The sequence below is a fragment of the Bubalus kerabau genome, chromosome 4 (genome assembly GCF_029407905.1).
Source record: "Bubalus kerabau isolate K-KA32 ecotype Philippines breed swamp buffalo chromosome 4, PCC_UOA_SB_1v2, whole genome shotgun sequence".
Taxonomy (NCBI): domain Eukaryota; kingdom Metazoa; phylum Chordata; class Mammalia; order Artiodactyla; family Bovidae; genus Bubalus; species Bubalus kerabau.
Genome location: NC_073627.1, coordinates 25748975 through 25767951, shown reverse-complemented (window position 1 = coordinate 25767951; position 18977 = coordinate 25748975). Strand labels below are relative to the sequence as shown.

The following is an 18977-nucleotide window of genomic DNA, read 5'->3' as shown; positions in this document are numbered from 1 at the left end:
AAACCCACTTCTTGTCTCCTGCAGCCAAACAGCACCTCCAACATCCCTTATTGGCCCCATGCAGGGCAGAGAAGGCCAGTGAGGTGGTCTCGAGGGCAGGAGCAAGAGCTTAGCAGGCCTGAACCCAGCCTGCCGTGGTCACATGACCACAGGGTTCTCCCCAAAGCCCAGTGCCTGTGAGCAAAGAGCCTGTGTAACAGCTGGTGATTGGATGAGGGACATTAGTGGGCAGGGGTAGCATGCCTCAGTGAGCTGATGGCGGCCGCAAGGGGTAGGTCAGAAGGCCAGTGGAGCCAGCAGCCAAACAGGTGGGGCAGGAGGTAGCCGACATTCTCTCAGAGAGGAAAGACCCCAGAGCCGCAGGCAGCTCCCCAGCTGAGGCTTCACAGCGCCTGAGGGTGGGACACGCCCGCTCAGGCCCCAAAGCCCTTCTATTCCAAGGACAGTTGTACCTGGACATTCCACACCAATGTCTTTCCTTTTTCAATTCCTAGACTTCCAATCCCCGCAAAAGGAGGTGAACAGGCAAAGACTGGGGGGAAGCGATGGGCTGACATTAATTGATAGGAGCGGCTTCGAGCAGTTCATGCGGCCTTATCTCTCTCTCTCTGGATAGCGTGTGTCCGCCGGAGTCCGCGGGGTCGGTGATTAATAGGGGCCATCACTCACTGTCCAGGACGGCTGAAAGGCAGCAGGGAGGGGGCGGCCCTCCCCAGAACTGAGATAACAAGCAGCAGGAATAATGAGTGGTGTCACTCCACTTTTCATTTTGATGGAAAGTCATTACGGGAGTCAACGCCAGCGACAAAGAGCCATGAATCAACTGCTCTGCTATGAAATTAAAATCGAATTGCTGGCCACCCCCAACCCCTACCCTTCCTGGGAAATGGGGATGGGTAGGTGGCCGGGGAGAGGGGTGCTGGCCTAGTGTGGGCTGTACCCAATCACAGAGCAGGCAGTTATGGGTGGGAAGTGGACGGGCAGCTAGCAAAGGCGACAACTCCTGTCTCCACCTTGTTGATCAGACCTTTCCTTCCCAAACCGCACTCTCCCTCTGCCTGGAGGTAAGCTGTGATTAAAAGGAAAATACAGCTTTGCTGGCTCCAACGAGGCTGCCACTTGACTGCTCCCCTTGGGCTTCTGGCCTGAGTGGGGCAGTCTGGGCCTGGCCGTGGAGAGAAAGGGCCCCAGCTGACTCAGCTACCCCAGAGCCCCTTGCTGAATTGTTTGTAGATACTAATCTGTGAGGCCTCCCTGCCACCAGAGGCAAAGAGGAAAAAGACCCCAACCTGGTACCTCACAGGATCAAGAACCCCATGCAAATGGGTACACAGCCTCAACCCCAGGCCCAGAGACGGGCACTGTCAGTAGGGAACAAGAATCTCTCTCTTTTATTAAAGTCCAACTACATTAACAAGAAGGAGCAGAAGCCGTGATTTGAGGCTGAGGGGCCGCAGGACCATCAAGACAGCCTCCTGCAGAGAGTACAGAGTGCTGAGATCACCATCCGGGTGACAGTTCCATCACGGGGCCTTCCATCCTCCAGTCGGCTTAGTCTCTCACCAGGAAGGGCCCCACGCTGTCCCTCCTCCCTCCTGAACGCTGAGAAGATGGGCAGGAACAACAACGGCAGTAGGTCACAGAGAGGTTCCCATCAGGTTCACGGGGCGCCCATTGTACCTCTTGGAAATGTCGGCTTCAATCTGAAAGACAGTGATACCAGGTGGGCGGGAGGCAGAAGGCAAAGGGGCCTCGCTCTGCGGAAATTGGGCAGGTTTGCCTCTCTGCTCTCACCAGCTTCTGCAGCTCCTTTGTCTTCTCCAGCAGCAGATCCAGCTTGGGCTCCAGAACTGCCTGCTCTTGGAGGGCTTCCTGTTGCTTCTGCACCATCAGTTCTTTCTTCAAAGCCAGCAGCTGGGACTGCTTCAGCTTCTGCTGGAGGAGCTCAGTCACTCGGTCCACATACCTGGGCAGGGCATTCACGTAAGTGTTCGGTGTCTCTGGGCAGCCTGGGTGTCCCCATCCAACTGCTAGAACAGGGGAGGCTCAGTCTCTGTTGGCCGCTCAGCCTCCACATCCGTCAGTCCTTCCTTGTATGGAATGCCACTCCTACTTCCCCATCCTACCCAGGACGCAGATTCTGCCCGCATATTTCAAGCCACCCCATCTTGCCCCAAAGAGAACCCCCAACCCCAGTTGGGGTGGTGCAGTTATGGGAGGCAGGGATGAGGTCCAAGGGGTCACGGAGAGGAGGAAACAGGAGGCAGGGCCACCCAAGATGGCAGCACCCTGCAACATGCCCTGGAATAGCCCAACATCAAGGGGAAAGCCAGACCTTGGTGAAGCCAGGATCATAAACAGGTGCTGCATTCGAAGACTTGTGAGCCGGCCAATCAGATCCTGCAGTGCCGACACCATGGCGACCACCTTTGCCTTGGTCTGGCCCTGCAGGATGGCTGGAGCCAGCTGGAACTGGCTCACAGACAGGATGTCTGCCTCCTCACTCATCTCCACTGCTCTCTGGGACAAGAAGATTTCGAGCTGAGGACAGAAGAGGATTTGGTTCAAACTGAGAAACGAACTCGGAAGCTGGGCCCTCAGCCTGCTCAAAATAAAGAATAAGGTAAGGGTTGGATTCTGGAGGAGGCACAGTAGGGGACTGCCTGGTGTGGTATAGTCCATGGTGTCGTATAGAACTGGACACGACTTAGCGAATGAACAGTGGCTCGGACTGTAAAGAGTCTGCCTGCAATGCAGGAGACCCATGTTCAATCCCTAGGTCAGGAAGATCACCTGGAGAAGGGAATGGCAACCCATTCCAGTATTCTCGCCTGGAGAATTCCATGGACAGAGGAGCCTGGTGGGCTACTGTCCATGGGGTCACAAAGAGTCAGACACGACTGAATGACTAACGCACACCTAGTGACTGAACAACAGAGGAGCAGTTATTTCCTCTGAGCATTTCTATTGCTAGAAACTCACCAACTGTAAGGCAGGAGTTTGGGGCAGCCTCCACCATCACCTTTCAGCCCCTCATTGCTGCCTCAGGCCTTACCTAACCCAGGACCACCCCCTCCTCCTCCCAGGCTATGGATCAGATAACTACGAAGCAGAGATTCAAGGGGTTCTCTCTGCTGAATGAAGGTAATTTCATGGGAAAAATGAGATTCAGGGAACAGGAATCCATGTTTGAGAAGCCCTAGATTAAGAAAAGGCTAGGCAGAATCTGAGAACCAGTCACATATCTTGTCAGTTTTATTCACCCATGGAAACCTGAACTAGACTGGTGAGGACAAGACCTTCCATGAGGCCCTCCCCTGCCAGCAGGCCTGAGAAGTGGACAGACTCAGAAATTAACTAAGGCAGGCCCCAGCTTCCTAGTACCACAAAGAACGTCCAAGAACACCAGCTTCTTACTGTGGGCTGCCAGACACCTCAGCCACAGAGATGACATGAGACACAAATTGCTCCAAAGCCCCAGCAGCTCCCAGCTCCCTTCAGCCCCCCAGCTCCCCTGCTCGGCCTCCTTGTTCATCACGTGTGCAGGACACTTCCGCCTCCAAGCTTCTGTGTCGCTCCCCCTGCCTGGAAGGCTCTTCTGCCGGATGTGGGCGTGGCTCTCTCTGCAGGTTTTGACTTACTGGTCACCTTTGCAACAAGGCCTTCTTGACCACAATCATAAAAACAGGCCTTCCCGGCAGCCCCATCTCCCTTTCCAGATCTCCTTCTCCATGGCACTCTGTTAACACCTAACGTGCTGCATATTTCACTTGCTTGCCTTGTTTCCTGCCTGTGTTCCCCACTAGACCACAAGCTCCATGAGGTCAAGGATTCTGCCTTGTTTTCTGCTCAGTCTCCTCAGACAGTGCCAGGGGTTTAGGAAGGATGATAAACATGATAAACACTGCTGAGTGAATACGTGCTCAGTCGCTTCCGTTGTGTTCAACTCTGCGACCCTGTGGGCTGTAGCCAGGCTCCTCTGTCCATGGGATTCTCCGGGCAAGAATACTGGAGTGGGTTGTCATGCCCTCCTCCAAGGGATCTTCCTGACTCAGGGATCAAACCCATGTCTCCTGCGGCTCCTGCATGGCAGGCGGGTTCTTTATCACTGAACCACCAGGGAAGTCCGTTGAACGAATGGAACGAATGGGAAGCATCCTGATGCTCCAGAGTGAATGGGAGTGCCCCTGCTCTGGAACACTGAAAGCACTCCGCATCCTTCACAGAAACAGGAGGGTCAGGTCAGGTGTTTAGAGCAATACCGCCTATGCTGGTGCCAGGCCTCCCCGCACATCATCCAGAGACAAAAGTACCTCCATGAGCTCATCAAGGAACTGATTCCGGGTCTCAGAGTATTCAAGAAGTGTCAGGGCATCCGGGCCCCTGGCAACACCTTCGGGAGCTGCCAGGAAGAGAGAGAAGTGATAAACTGGCTAAAGACTAAACAAGACCATTGGTTTGAGAAGTCCTGGTGCATTAATATGGACACAGACACTACACTAAAGCCACTTCCTGTTCCAACCCAAGAAGGAAGGGTCACCCTTTCCCATTTGTCGCAGCCCTAATCAGGCACCAAGAGCCAACTGCAGTCTGTGAGGAGGACCACAGAGCTGAGTTCCAAAGAACCAAGCGTGCCTTCCCTTTGGTGGGCATCAAGTCTCATCCTGCACTGCCCTCTAGTGGCTCAGATCACCGTCACAGCCTCTGGGGCCAGGTCAGGCTTCAGAGCCGGCTAGCCCTCTCGGAACATCCCAGGCAAAGGCTGACCCGCATTCGATATCCAAAGCATTGAGAGTTTCTAGGCTTCATTTTAAGAACTCTTCTCTATCCACTACACTCACATCATCAACAAGATTTTGAAAAAACAGGTAACTGTATGAGAAGCGCAGTCTTGGCAGCGTACTTTTTCTTTGCTTCTAGAGACACAGGGGTACCCTCTGCCAGGGTTTCAGGGAGCGACGTACTCACCCTGGGTTCCAGCTTCCAGCACGGTGATCTGCAGAGCAGTGGCATCGTCTCCCCAGTCTATCTCATCACCCCCAGCTTCCTGGGTGGAGAGCAAAGAAACCCTGCAGTGTTGGGAGAACTTTCCCCAGCAAAGGGAGCCAGGATAAACTAAAGCCCTCAATAAGCCCAATGATGGCACATTTCAACTGTATGAAGAACCTGCAGCCCTGATGGAAGTGGCAAAGATGGCAGTGGGGCCTATGCATAGAGGTACCACCTGCCTATACCCCCACACCTGCCCCAAACACCAAGAGAAAGAGGTCAAAACTCTGACATGTCACTTTGGAAACTGCCTCCTCCCAAACTATATGTGGTCCAAGAGCTGTGAACTTCAAGTGATGTCTTTAAAGAGAAAGAGAGAAAACTTTTTTTTCCCTTTGGCCACACTGAAAGGCACCCAGGATCTCAGTTTCCCTGACCAGGGATTGAACCCTTGCCCCTTGCAGTGGAAGCGTGGAGTCTTAACCACTGGACCACTAGGAAATTCCCAACATGTTTCTTATGACCAAAACAGCAATCACAGAAACTCCTCAAGAGAGATGGACCAAGAGAGCATCCCAACCTTTGAATCCGATTCCAGGGAGATGCCCCAGTCAATTCCAGCAGTCTGGGCAGAGATGCCAGAGTCAGCCCCTTCAGAAGCCACCTCCACCCCAAAGTCACCCCAGTCAATCTAGAAGGGAAGAAAAGTGTTAGCTCAAAGAAGATGGGTGAGAAAAAGGGGCCTGCCAAGTTCTTCCAGGTCTCAGTACGGAGCACCGGCACACTGTTCAAACATAATGGCCTCCAAGCTTCCCAAAGACAGACTCTCGTCTGTCTTCAGAGAGCTCAGGGGACTGAAGGGTTCCCAGTTCAAAGCTGACCAGCCTCCTGGGCCTCTTCAGCACTCATCTACCCTGTCGTCTCAAGAAAGCCAGAAAAAAATGAAGGAGTAGGGCCTTCTGGGCCCTTCCACCTACAGTCTCTCTCACAGGAACACCCCTTTCTTCCCTCTGGACTCTGAGTTCAAAGGGGACGGGGGAGGACTGAACCGTGTACGAGGGGAAGAAGCGGCTCTCACTCGGCCTGTCTTACCGCATCTTCTTCCACCTGCTCAGGGGGCTCCTCAAGGTGTGGTCTCTCCACTGCCGAGGGCTCCGTGCCCGTCCTCCACTCGTACACTGTGCAGTTCCCCCGCGTCTGCACAAACCGCAGCATCGGCAGCACCTGCTCTGTGGGGCTGCAATGGAGCATGCCGCTGACCCTCCTGCTGCCCCTTGTGAGGCCAGGCCCACTGCTGGGCCTGGCACTCAAGTGTCACGTGGGGAGAGCACAAGTGGAGAAGACAGCACAGCCGGGGAAGCAGCTTGATGGTCCCCGCCCCTCCTCCACGGGGGAGAAGCCAGGGCCCTCAATACCTTTCGCACACAAACCCCACACAGGCCTGGTACAGGTCAATGGCCTCGCCCAGGGTCTGGGCCGCCGCCCCGATCTCGGCCAGCTGACTTGGTAGGTCCTTCACCAGGGCCAGCAGTTCTCTTCGGACATTGTCCCCCTAGAGAGGATCCACGAGGTGGGCTTAGACAAAAGTGGTGGGAAGTGGAGTCCAGCGTATTAAAGACAATGCCTGAAGATTAAAGATGGGCAAGAAACTGGCCCAAGAAGGGCCCAACCGGCAGAGAAGGAAAGCCTTCCCCAGAAGCAAAGGCACTGGGCCCAGGAAGACAGACAGAGGCCCCAGGCATGCGTCCCTCCGCGGGAAACCTGGGCTGCTCACCGTGATGCCGTACTGCTTGCACGAGTGGTAGAACTGCTCCCTCATCTCGGCAGCCCCCGCCTGGCCCTCTTCCTCCTTGCGGCTGTATTCTTGCTGCAGCTGCTGGCACTTGGTGATCTGCTTCTTCAGGGAGGGGATCTCATAGTTGACGTTCCGAACCAGGAGGCTGGAGAGCTCCACTGAGAAAGATGGGCCCAGGATGTTCACTCCAGACCCCCACACCTAAGGCAGGCACGCCCCAAGGACATGCGCAATACCCTGGCCTGGTGGCGAAGAGCACGGGGGTTGACCTCCCAGCTCCTCCCCTTCCTGGCTGTGGAACCTAAGATAGTCATTTAACCTCTCCAATCCAGTCCTCAACTATAAAACAGGGGCAGTGATATTTATCATGAGAATTAAGAGAATTCATATAAAATACAAGTATAATTCCTTGCATTTAGTAAGTATTAATATTTGGTCAATATTAGTCCAGTAGGCTGCAGTCCATGGGGTCGCTAAGAGTCGTGTCACTTTCCCTTTTCCCTTTCATGCATTGAAGAAGGAAATGACAACCCACTCCAGTGTTCTTGCCTGGAGAATCCCAGGGACCGGGGAGCCTGGTGGGCTGCCGTTTATGGGGTCGCACAGAGTCGGACACAACTGAAGCAACTTAGCAGCAGCAGCAGCTATTATAATTATTTACACTGCTAGCAAATACAACCCAAACTACAGTCAGCCTTTTAGTTATTCTCTCAGGCACTTGATACAGGCCCCAGGTCAACCTGTGCTTCTTCCGGGGGAGCTAGTCATCAAGAGGTGACCAGCAGAAGACCCATAAGCACCCGTCCAAATGCCCACAACCTGCCTGGTGGTCATCCTCCTCCCAATACTCATTGAAATTTATTTTCCCACCTCACTAACATCTACACACCAGCCTCTCCCCTCACATGAACTGTACCTCTAGAAGCCCAGTGTCTCAAACTTCGAGGAGGGAGCCTCCCTGTGGACACTGGGACTCCCAGGTTGGGCCCCTTACCTAGGTAGGTGTTGTCCTTCTCATAGAGGGCTACGATCTCCTGCCAATCCTAAGAAAAGAAACAGGAAGTGAGCCAGGAGAGCAGCCACATCCCAGCTCAATCCCCCAACAGGGGACGCTCTCCCAGTCTCTGCATCCTCATCCTCCTTCATAATGCTGGCTAGACCACCCACTTTAAGAGTATGGTGCAAACGAGCGATTCCCAAAGTAAATGTAAACCCAGGGGTAGGGGTCACAAAGAGTTGGACACGACTGAGCGACGGATACTTTCACTTTCAGGATCTACTTTTGGCATGAACTATGGGGACAGAGAGAAAGTTGAGGAAATACTCCACCGGGATATCTCCAATGGATCCTCAGCGAGACCAGACAGCCTCTGGCCCCCTGGACCGGATGCCTCCAGCTGCGCGTTACCACCGTCATCCATACTTGCCTTCATTCGCTGTGAAGAGTACCGGCCGAAAATATTTTTGGTGGAGGCTTCAGTGCCTTTGAGAAGCTCCACAATTCTTAGGCAGTGGAAGTAGTGAATGTCTGGAGAGCAAAGAAAAACAAAGACTTTGGAAATAACAGTCTCTAACCCACCACTGCGGCCACCATATATGGCTGACTCATGTATATGCCAGTAACTTTAGAGGGCACAGCTCTCCCCTTCATCATTCTGTGTTGAAATAAACCAGCATCTATACCCCAAATAGAAGCCTCTCTTTCTTTGGAGGTCAGTCCTATGACTAAAGAAAAGGGAACAGCTCAGCAGATATATACCACCCCAGGAAAGAGGAGGGTCCAGTAATGCAGCCCTGAAGCACTCACAGGATCCAGAGAGCAGCTGGGCGATCTCTTGGCTCTCCGGCATGTCCTGGATGGCGGCATTGATCTTCTCTCGGATGGTCAATACCAGACTCTGCCATTTCAGGTTGCAGTGCCTTCTGTCTACCAGCCAGTCTATAGCACAAACCCAAATTATAGCATTCCCATGGCCAAAATTGCATCACTCATTCAAGTGAAATATGCTAAGGCATTGGCTAAAAGTTGTACTCATATTGGTTAAGGTGTGGGGGGTCACAGGAAGATGGGAATGAAGACAGGCTCAAAGGGATCCTTGGGGCTAAACAGATTCCAGCAACCTAACTTTATCCACAATGTGACTTTTATAAAGTAACTGCCTCAACACAGGGTAAAGGAAAGCTTTGAATTGGTCCTGACATCAAAGTGCCACTTTGGACCACTCTAAATTCTCCATGATATTTTTGCTTCCATGGATAATTATATCTTTCTTACTGACAGAGGATGCCATTCAATTTATACTTTCTCAGGGCTGGGATTAACCATGACAATGAAAAATCCAAGATGGTTACACCAAATACCAGATGAAGGAACAACTGCAAAGCCCCTAAGGACTAAATAATACTGGACTCCTCTTACCAGGGAAGCACCATCCTGCACATATGAATACCAATGTGACTGACCTCCTGGATTCTGGGCCAGACCTGTTTTTAGTTGAGGGTATAGGTGAATGAGAGCCATGTACATTTCCTCATAGGAGAGAGCTAAGACCTAGACTTTGTGGTCAGCTGGTCCTGGCTCTAATCACCAACTTTCTTGGGCAAGTCTCTCAACCTCTCTGTGCCTCAGTTTCTCTACATGTAAAATGGGGAAGATAAATATACTGAGTACAAACGGTAAAACACTGAATGTAGTGCCTGGCACATGGCAAAGGCTCAATGAATTGCAGTGATCTTCATTTTCATAATGTTAAGCACATAAAACAGCACTTGGTATAGAATAAACCCTCAATAAATGGTTGGGTTTCGGGACCAATAACAAGCATGTACATCAAGAGTGTACAGGTCCTGAAGAGCTGGGACAAATCCGAAATGAAGTTAAAGATGCTCCACTAAGTGGCCACCTTGCCCTTGTTAATAAATCTAATTGGTCAAACACTGGGAGCCCACACTAGTTATCAGTTATATTCCCATTGCTGCAGTCCACTAAAATCTTCAAAAACAAAAACTATGTAGATGTCACAGAAGTAGAAGCAAAGGGATGACATAGTCAAACAGATGTCATCTTAATGACACGACTGGCATCAAAACAACTAAACTCAAAGACCATTTAAAAATCCAGGAGCTGTGCGCCGGCCTAGAGGGGTCAGAGTGAAGAGGTCCTTCCCTGGCTCTGAACTGGAGAGAAGGTATATAGACCCGATACAGACACCAGGGAGATGGCCTGGCCACTAAAAGGTTTTATTTTCGACTGGACCTATGTGCCTCTTCCTCCTAAAATCAAAGGTAAAAATAAAAAGGAAGAAAATTGTTTTTCCAGCTTAATACAATACTGGAACCTGACAGACTTAGGTTCTAACTTCAGATCTGCCATTCAGCAGCTGACCACCTTTAAGGTAAGCCTTTAACTCTCTGCTGTCCCTGAAAGATATGATTGACAACATGTTTTATACGTTAAAACAGAAAACACAGGTCAAGTATAGACTCTAAGCGTGGTTCCTTCCCGCTCCTTTTACTGAGGCAGGTCCAGCCACAGATGGGAGCACAGAACACAGCGAGTGGTCGGCGCTTCCGCTGTTGCTGACAGAGGGCAAGGGGGCCAGGTCTCCCCTTGACAGGTAGTTGAGCGGGGGCGCCCTTCCTACCGAGTAGCTTGCTGGTCTGGATGTCGATGGGCACGTGCTGATGGTCCTGGCGGGAAACACGGCGGGGAAAAGTGCGTGAGTGCTGCGAGCGGACAAGCCACTCGCGCGCTCACTTCATCCCCCCAACCGTCACCCTGCGGGGCCAGCACAACGGGACGGGGAGGGCCGCCCCCCGGAGAGAGCCTGAGGAAGCAGGTCAGGAAAGGACCGGCTGAACTCAGCCCAGGGGCCCCAGGGCAGCCCCCCATTTCCCCAGTTGCTGTTCCCCCACCTGCATCTTTCCTTCACTTCCGTTTCCGGCCTCCGACCGGGACACGCCCCGCCTACCACTAATCCAGTGCTGTTGTGGCTGAGCCTCGGTTTAGGCGCAGATGGGTCTTCTCTGGCCACGTCACCGCCTTCCTCAGAGCCAATCGGGACGCGCGCTCCATCCCAGGCCTCAAGCCCCACCCACCCCGGGGTTCCGAGTGGCTGAGCCCGGAAAGGGCGGGAGAAGAGGAGCCAGCCAATGGGAGACGCGAGGCGGGCTCAAGACCTGGCGGGAGCCGGGGCTCCAGGAAAGGGCTGCAGAGGCGGCATAATCCCGGCAGGAGGCGCCCTGGAGCTGGTCCCAGTCGCTTCCGGCCAGGCAGGCACGGAGCCCTCTGCGTAAAGATTAACGAGTCTACCGACAGGGTCCTAGCGCCTACTGAGGAACCTAGAGGTCCTTGATGTTCTTTAGATATGCTCAGTCGTATCCGACTCTGCGACCTCATGAATAGGAGCACTCCAGGCTTCCCTGTCGTTCACCATCCCCCGGAATTTGCTCAGACTCATGTCCATTGAGTCGGTGATACCATCCAACCATCTCATCCTCTGTCGCCCCCTTCTCCTCCTGCCCCCAATCTTTCCCAGCGTCAAGGTCGTTTCCAGTGAGTCAACTTTTCGCATCAAGTGGCCAAAGTATTGGAGCTTCAGCTTCAGCATCAGTCCTTCCAGTGAATAGTCAGGGTTGACTTCCTTTAGGATTGACTGGTTTTATCTTGCAGTCCAAGAGACTCTCAAGAAGAGTCTTTTTAGAAACGCCCTCATTGCCTCACTTTACCGTGGATCATGGTTTAGAAGTCTTTTGTGGCACTTTTGTCACACATTACCTTCTCACTGAATTTATGTAATAGACAAGTGTTGAACACCTGCTACGTGTTATGTGATTAGGGCAGGGATCGGGAGGGAGGAGGGTCAAAGGAGGCATCCCAAAGATAACACCTAAATTGAGTGTTAAAAGAAGAGCTGCAGAAAGAGGGAGATGTGGGAGTGGTGTTCCAGGTGGAGTAGACTGTACAAAGCTTTGCAGGCTTTGCAACGAGGTGCAGGGAACAAGAGGCAGGCAAGACTGGCACGATAACTGCAGGAGTCCAGTGTATAATTAAAATGCCCTTGTTAAAAATTATGAACTGGACTTCCTTGATGGTGCAGTAGATAGGAATCCACCTGACACTGCAGGGGACCTGGATTTGATCCCTGGTCTGGGAAGATGCCACATGCCTCAGAGCAACTAACCTGTGTGTTACAATTACTGGGCCCGTGCTCTAGAGCCCGGGAGCCACAACTACTGAGCTGGTGTGCCTGGAGCCTGTGCTTCGCAACAAGAGAAGCTACCACATTGAGAAGCCCGTGCACCACAACTGGAGAGAGTAGCCACCACTCTCTGAAGCTAGAGAAAGCCTGTGTGCAGCAACAAAGACCCAGTGCAACCAAATAAATAAATAAATATATATATATATATATACACACACACACACATATATATATATACTGCATAGGTCTCACACTTATGAAGCTGGGCCTTCAGACAGGCCAGCTTCTGTGCCATGAAATGTTTGAGGCAGGGGTTGGCTGGAGAAGGGACTGTAAAGGCGGAAGGGTGGTATCATATCATATCATCTCAGGAAGGAACTTGGACTTCACCCCTGCAGGGAGAGAGGAACCACTGGAGGGTTTCAAGGCTTTGAGGCTTGAGGCAAAGAGGGACCTGTACAAACTGACTGCAGAGACTGATGGATTCGTGGGAGGTAAGGCTAAAGGCAAGGAGACTGTTAAAAGGTTATTATGCAAGAGTTAGAGCTTGACTTGACACAATGGCATGAGGAGGAAGAGAAGAACTAGATTTCAGAGATGGTTTGGAGGCAAATGGACAGGTTTGGCAGTTGGTTGGCTGTGTGGGTGGAGACTGGGACAACAGGGTGACGCATAGGTGGTTGAGTGGGAGACCCCCCACCTAATTCAGGGATGCGGGATGCTGAGCATCCTGCAGGGGGTGAGGAGGAGGGCATCTCAGCTTTGAACTTGTGGGGTTGGTGGCCCAGGGAGACTCCCCTGTGAGAAGTGTGCAGGAGGCACTTGGGTCTGCAGCTCTGGATTTCAGGGGGCTGGAGATACAGCTTTGGAGAGCTAGACTGACTCATCTGCGGTCCAGGTTGTGGCTGAAGCTGAGGGAGAGCATGAGATGGGTCCAGAAGTGCAGAGGAAAGAGGGTGAGAGGAGAGAAGAGAGAGGGTGGGCAAGGGGTCTCACAGGGCTGGATGTGCCATTTTGTACCCTTCCCCTTCCAGGTTGTTAACTCCTCCAGGAGGCTCTGCTTGAGTCTTTCTAAGTGACCCATCTCCTCCACCACCTCTGCCCAGCACATCACTTGGGGCTTAGTAAATTTTTTATTGAACTGTGTGATGTGATAGGGCAGTGAGAAGACCTAGATTCCTGCCCAATGAGATCCTGGGCCATTTTGATAAGCTCTCTGCCAGCCACGGTTTCCTCAACATGGAGATAAAACATCCTGACCATCTCAGGGTATTTCTATTTACAAGCTTAAATAAACAAACCCACTAGATGTATGTAACTCTTTATAGTTTACAACATACTTTCATAGATTTTTTTTCTCATTATTTGCAAACTCTGTGTGTGTTTATGAAACAGTAATCATTATTGTTATAGAAGGGGTTGAAAGTCTTCCATAAAAATGGCTCATAGGGCAGAACTAAGAGCCTCTTCAGGGCTCTCTCATGGGAATTTGGCTCCCATCGTAGAGTCCTGACTCAAGCTATAGGAATGACTGGAGCTTCCCCATGATTAAACAAACTTACTGGGTTCCAACTATGTGTTCCTGGCTCCCTGGGACATCCCAAGAAGCATGGCCCTGCCCCACCCTCAAGGTGCATCTCTCCTCCTTGAATCAACAGGCAGGGCAGGGCAGGGCAGGATGAGCCTGGAAGGCCCAGCCCTGGTAAGGTGGTAGAGGCAGAGACCACCAGCACTTCACCCCCAGCCTCTCGAAGCACCCCAGGTGACTCATGCAGAAAGAAGTGTGTTTGAGAACAGCTCTGCCCGGGTGCTAGCGTCAGGGTGGTGGCCCCAGAGAGGGTAGGGGTGCGGATTTTGTGCAGTATCTGCACTGTTCATCCTTTTCTGAAGCCATCAAGAGGCTCAGGGCCAATGGGCAGGTAAGCACACAAGTTGTCTGGCCTCGAGGGCATCGAGATCCTTGGGGCTCCCATCCTCTGGATAGTGGCAGGGAGAGGCTGTGAAAGGCTCTGACTGTGAATCTCAGTTCTCTGCTGATTTAGCAGGTGGGGTGCTGTCGTGGGAGGGGTAGCACTTAGGAAGGTGAGGGAGAAGCTAGGAGGCCTGTGGAGGCTTTAGACAGGAAAGCACAGGGCCCCGGGGTGCTGTGTATGCGGGCTGCCTTGCCATCCTTTGCTGTTAGCTTGCTTATTAAGTGATAGTCTGTGCCCAGTGCCAGTGTAGATCTAAATGTTTTACAAGCCTTATCTAATTTGATCCTTCCAAACAACCTTATAATCTGGGTACTGTTATTAGCCAGGTTTTAAAGGCAAGGGAGCCAAAGCTCAGGTAATTAAGTAACTTGTCCGAGATCATAGAGCTGGTAGTTGGTGAGGCTGGGATCCAAACCCAGGCCTGTCTGGCTCCCCCGCCCGCATTCTTGTTCTCCGTGGGATGTGGCTTCTCCGGCAGCCCTGCCTGCTGCATTCACGCAGCTGGGCCACTGCAGCCGCAGGTTCTTCCTCCCTCCTCTTCGGCCTGATTCCCACTTTCTCCCCTGATGTTGTGTCAGACAGTCAGCACCCCACCCTGGCAATTCCTGGCCTTTACCAAAGTTCTTTCTTACCACGCCCCATTCTGGGCAAGAAGGTCCATTTCTTACATCTATAAAAGGAAGGCTTACCCTTGGCATTCAGATAATCCATTTATTTTATCTACCATATGTTTATGACTTTATGGTCCATGTCTTATGTGTGTTTGCTCACAGTAACACTGACTGTGCTCTGTGTGTGTGTGTGTGTGTGTGTGTGTGTGTGTGTGTGTGTGGTGTGTATCTGCCTGCTGGGCTGAAGGCTCTGAAAACTCAGCATTCTCAGCTGGCCTCTTGCTGGTTGCAGTGTAGTCTCTGGGTTGGTCTTTGCAGTCTGTCTCCCCAGCTAGTCAGTGCGCACCTTGTGGGCAGGGAGTAGAGGCCTGTTCATCTCTGGGACCCCAGCCCCTGGTATGACCTGGACACTGAGTGTCAGCTGCTTAACGGATGCTTGTGGAGGACGGAATGAGAGAAGATGCAGCGGGTGCAGGGAGGTATTTAGCAGTGAGTGGGGACCATGATCACTCGGTCTGGGGGGAGGGCTGTGCATGCCCTGGTTCTTTTCTTCACCCCTCCCCCTACAGCTCAGGACTTGGAGTCACTTGGAGCTCGAGGGAGGAATTTCAGGCGAAGATATTAGGGCTGGTTAGCTTCATAAGTTAAGCATAAGCCAGAAGGTCCATGAGGTGCCAGTCAGCTGGGTGGTGCTCTGGGACCCATGATAAACCCTGGCCACCATGCCCTCTCCTTCCCTTCACCTTTGTTAGTCGTCTAAGGGAAAATAACTCACTGGGGAGTTTCATGAATTGGGTTCAACGTGCCATCTTCTGAGGATTGCCCCTGCGTTCCATGGTTTCTTCATCCCCATCATGGCGGGTGGAGGGAATCTGCTCTTTCACGGGAAGAAAACCAAGCCCATTGCCACACCTCTCACCTCTTTAGCCTCCCTTCTCATTCTGTTCAGTGTTAGTTACCCTCTATTTGTCAAGCACTATTTGCCAAGATGGGCTTTCCAGGTGGCTCCATGGTAAAGAATCCGCCTGTCAAAGCAAGAGAGTCAGGAGACGTGGGTTCAGTCCCTGGATCAGGAAGATCCCCTGGAGTAGGAAATGGCAACCCATTCCAGTATTCTTGCCTGGAAAATTCCATGGATGGAGGACCCTGGAGGGCTACAGTCCATGGGGTCACAAAAAGTCAGATGTGACTGAGCGACTGAATGCACTTGCCAATGTGTTGGAGACCTTAACATGAAGACACGGTCTCAGCCCTCAAAGGAAATGACTGTATGATATGTGAGAGGCCCACCACATTCTAAATCCCATGACAGCACATCCAGAGCCTAACTCTGTGCTCATACATAGTAAGTGCTTAAAAAAATCCATACAGACAAAATAAGAGGGATGCTTAGAGGGTTAAAGAAACAGAAAAGGGGGAATATCCATCTCAACTGGGGGTAAAGGCATGAGATGCGGATGGAAACCGTCAGAGCAGATTCCTGGGAGAAGTAATACTTGAGCTGAGTTTGGTAGGATGGGAACGAACTATGGGAGGAGGGAGAGGATGGAGGAGAGACATGTAAGTGATGGGTGTCATCCTAGGAAGAGGAAGTAAGTAACATGGATAAAGCACATAGGTGAGAGACGGCATGAATGTTCCACAAGAAGTCTATTGTGGGATATTTATGGGAAGAGAAATCAGGTTGAAGAGACTGGCAAGATGAGACCACGAGGAACACTCAGGTCCCTGATGAAGGGTTGAAATTTTATCCTGTAGATCAGATTTCCCAACCAATAGGCAGCCGATATCTGTCAAGCTATAGAGTTGTGCCAAGAGCCCAAGAATCCATAAAAGCAGTTGTATTATTTTAGTGCTAGAAGGACAACAGTGGGCAGGTGGAGATGTTTTTCTGTATTGAGAAAGGATCTTTTTAGAGGACAGGAAACCCAAATGGCCAATACATGTGTGAAAAGACTCTCAGTCTTACTAGAAACTCAGTGTATGGTTAACTGGGGCTGCTGTAACAACTTATCACCAAACAGGTGCTTTAAAGAGCTTCCCTGGTGGCTCAGATGGTAAAAAAAATCCACCTGTAATGTAGAAGACCTGGGTTTGATCCCTAGGTTGGGAAGATCCCCTGGAGGCGGGCATGGCAACCCACTCCAGTATTCTTGCCTGGAGAATCCCTGTGGACAGAGGAGCCTGGTGGGCAGCCCATGAGGTCCCAAAGAGTCAGACACGACTGAGTGACTAAGCACTGTGCTGCACTTAAGGTGCTTTAAAATAATAAATATGGGACTTCCCTGGTATTCCAGGGCTAAGACTCTGGGCTCCCAATGCAGAGGCCCTGGGCTCAATCTTTGTTCAGGGAACTAGATCCTGCACGCTGCAACTGAAAATACTGCATCATGCAACTAAGACCCAGCACAGCCAAATAAATAAATATTGAAAAATAGAATAAGGACTTCCCTGGTGGTCCAGTGTTAAGGATCTGCCTGCCAATGCAGGGGACACGGGTTTGATCCCCTGTTCGGGAAGACTCCACATGCCTTGGAGCAACTAAGCCCGTGCGCCATGACTACTGAGCCCACGCTCCAGAGCCCGTGGACTGCAACCACCAAGCCCTCACGCTGCAGCTACTGAAGCCCGTGTGCCTAGAGTCCACGCTCCACAACAAGAGAAGTCACACAACGGGAAGCCTGGGCACCGCCTCTTCTCATTGCAACTGGGAAAGCCTGAAAAAAGTGGTGAGGACCCAGTGCAGCTAAAAATAAATGGATAAAATAAAATAAAAAAATTTTAAATAAATTAGAAATGTATTCTCTCACAGTTCTGGAGGCCAGAAGTCTAACATCAAGGTGTCAGCAAGGCTGGTTCCTTCCACAGGCTCTGAGGGACAGTCTGTTCCTGCCACTCACTCAGCTTCTGGTGGCTACAGACAATCCTTGCTGTTCCTTGAGTGGCAGCTGCATCACTTCATCCTCTGCTCTTGTCATCGCATGGCGTTCTCCCTTCATGTCTCTCCTCCTGTAAGGACACTAGTCCTTGGATTTAAGGCCCACCCTAATTTAGTATGTTCTCAGCGACTTCACTTTCACTTTTCACTTTCATGCATTGGAGAAGGAAATGGCAACCCACTCCAGTGTTCTTGCCTGGAGAATCCCAGGGACGGGAGGCCTGGTGGGCTGCCGTCTATGGGGTCGGACAGAGTTGGACACGACTGAAGCGACACAGCAGCAGCAGCAGCTTAACTAATTATGTCTGCAAGCACCCTATTTCCAAATAACGTCACACTTCAGGATTCCAGGTGGACCTGAGTTTGGGGGACAGTATTCAATCCAGTGTACTAGAGCATGCTAGAGACTACTCGCTCAGTTGTGTCCGACTCTTTGCGACCCTGTGGACTGTAGCCCACCAGGCTCCTCCGTCTATGGGATTCTCCAGGCAAGAATACTGGAGCGGGTTGCCATTTCCTTCTCCAGGGGATCTTCCCGACCCAGGGATAGAACCCAGGTCTCCCACACTGCAGGCCGACGCTTTAACCTCTGAGCCACCAGGGAATCCCAGGGATCGAACCCACATCTTTTACGTCTTCTGCATTGGCAGGCAGGTTCTTCACCACTAGAGCCACCTGGGAAGCCTCAACCCAGTGCTCTAGGGAGAAGTAAATATATAAGACACAAAAATGATTACTTCACTTCCGTCGCATTGGCAAAAATGTTAATGTCTCTGTCCTGGGTTGTGTTCTCCAGAGTAGGTGAAGTTTAGGGGGCAAGATGCTTACTAGGGATCACTTCCTGTGAGAGGAACCAGACAGAAGCAGGATTGAACAGAGAGAGAAATCCAGCTGTAACGCAGGCCTTACAGAACTTCCGTCAGTTTAGTGAAGTGAATACGGCTCCTCGGCATGTCCTTCATGGGGCTGAAATGGCTGGACCTTACATCCCTAGAAGGGCAGGCCCTTGGGAGAGATTCTCTCTGCAGCTGAGGTGGACCCTGGAAGAGCTGACAGCTGGAGGCCAGCAGCTGAGGAAGGCAGTAAGTCCTTCTTTGCAGGGTATTCTGGTTGGCACACTCACTACCAGTCTGACAGTACAGAAATGGTCAAAATGAAGAGTGTGGTAGGACAAAAAAGTCATCTTCCAGTCCCCCGCCCCACCCCCGCCAAGATGTCCACATCAAATTACTGGAACCTGTGGATATGACTTTGTTTGAAAAAAGAGTCTTTGCAGATGTGATTAAGTAAGATCATCCTGGATTGTCTGGGTGGACCCTACATACTCTCCCGAGTATTCTTTTTTTTTTTAATTTATTTTTGGCTGTGCTGGGTCTTTGTTGCTGCCCCGGGCTTTCTCTAGTTTCAGCACTCAGGGGCTACTGATGCACAGACTTCTCATTGTGGTGACTTCTCTTGTTTCGGAGAACG

The 18977-nt window shown here is 51.5% G+C and overlaps 1 protein-coding gene across 1 annotated transcript; it reads right to left on the bottom strand.

Moving 5' to 3' along the window:
• Nucleotides 1–1368: 1368 nt before the first annotated feature.
• On the bottom strand, nt 1369–10826 carry CDK5RAP3 (CDK5 regulatory subunit associated protein 3). Its single transcript, XM_055576076.1, has 14 exons — nt 10700–10826; nt 10429–10474; nt 8592–8723; nt 8212–8312; nt 7779–7827; nt 6764–6942; nt 6405–6541; nt 6082–6226; nt 5570–5680; nt 4969–5047; nt 4314–4402; nt 2336–2541; nt 1795–1966; nt 1369–1703 (listed from the first exon to the last, which is right to left on the bottom strand). The coding sequence occupies exons 1-14, from the start codon at nt 10703–10705 to the stop codon at nt 1638–1640; spliced, it is 1518 nt and encodes a 505-aa protein (XP_055432051.1). The 5' UTR covers nt 10706–10826; the 3' UTR covers nt 1369–1637.
• Nucleotides 10827–18977: the final 8151 nt, after the last annotated feature.

Coding starts and splice junctions, on each gene's coding strand:
- CDK5RAP3 (XM_055576076.1), bottom strand. Junction 8,313..8,591: donor CCAGCTGCTCTCTGGATCCT/GTGAGTGCTTCA, acceptor TTTGCTCTCCAG/ACATTCACTACTTCCACTGC. Junction 6,542..6,763: donor GCAAGCAGTACGGCATCACG/GTGAGCAGCCCA, acceptor GATCCTCTCTAG/GGGGACAATGTCCGAAGAGA.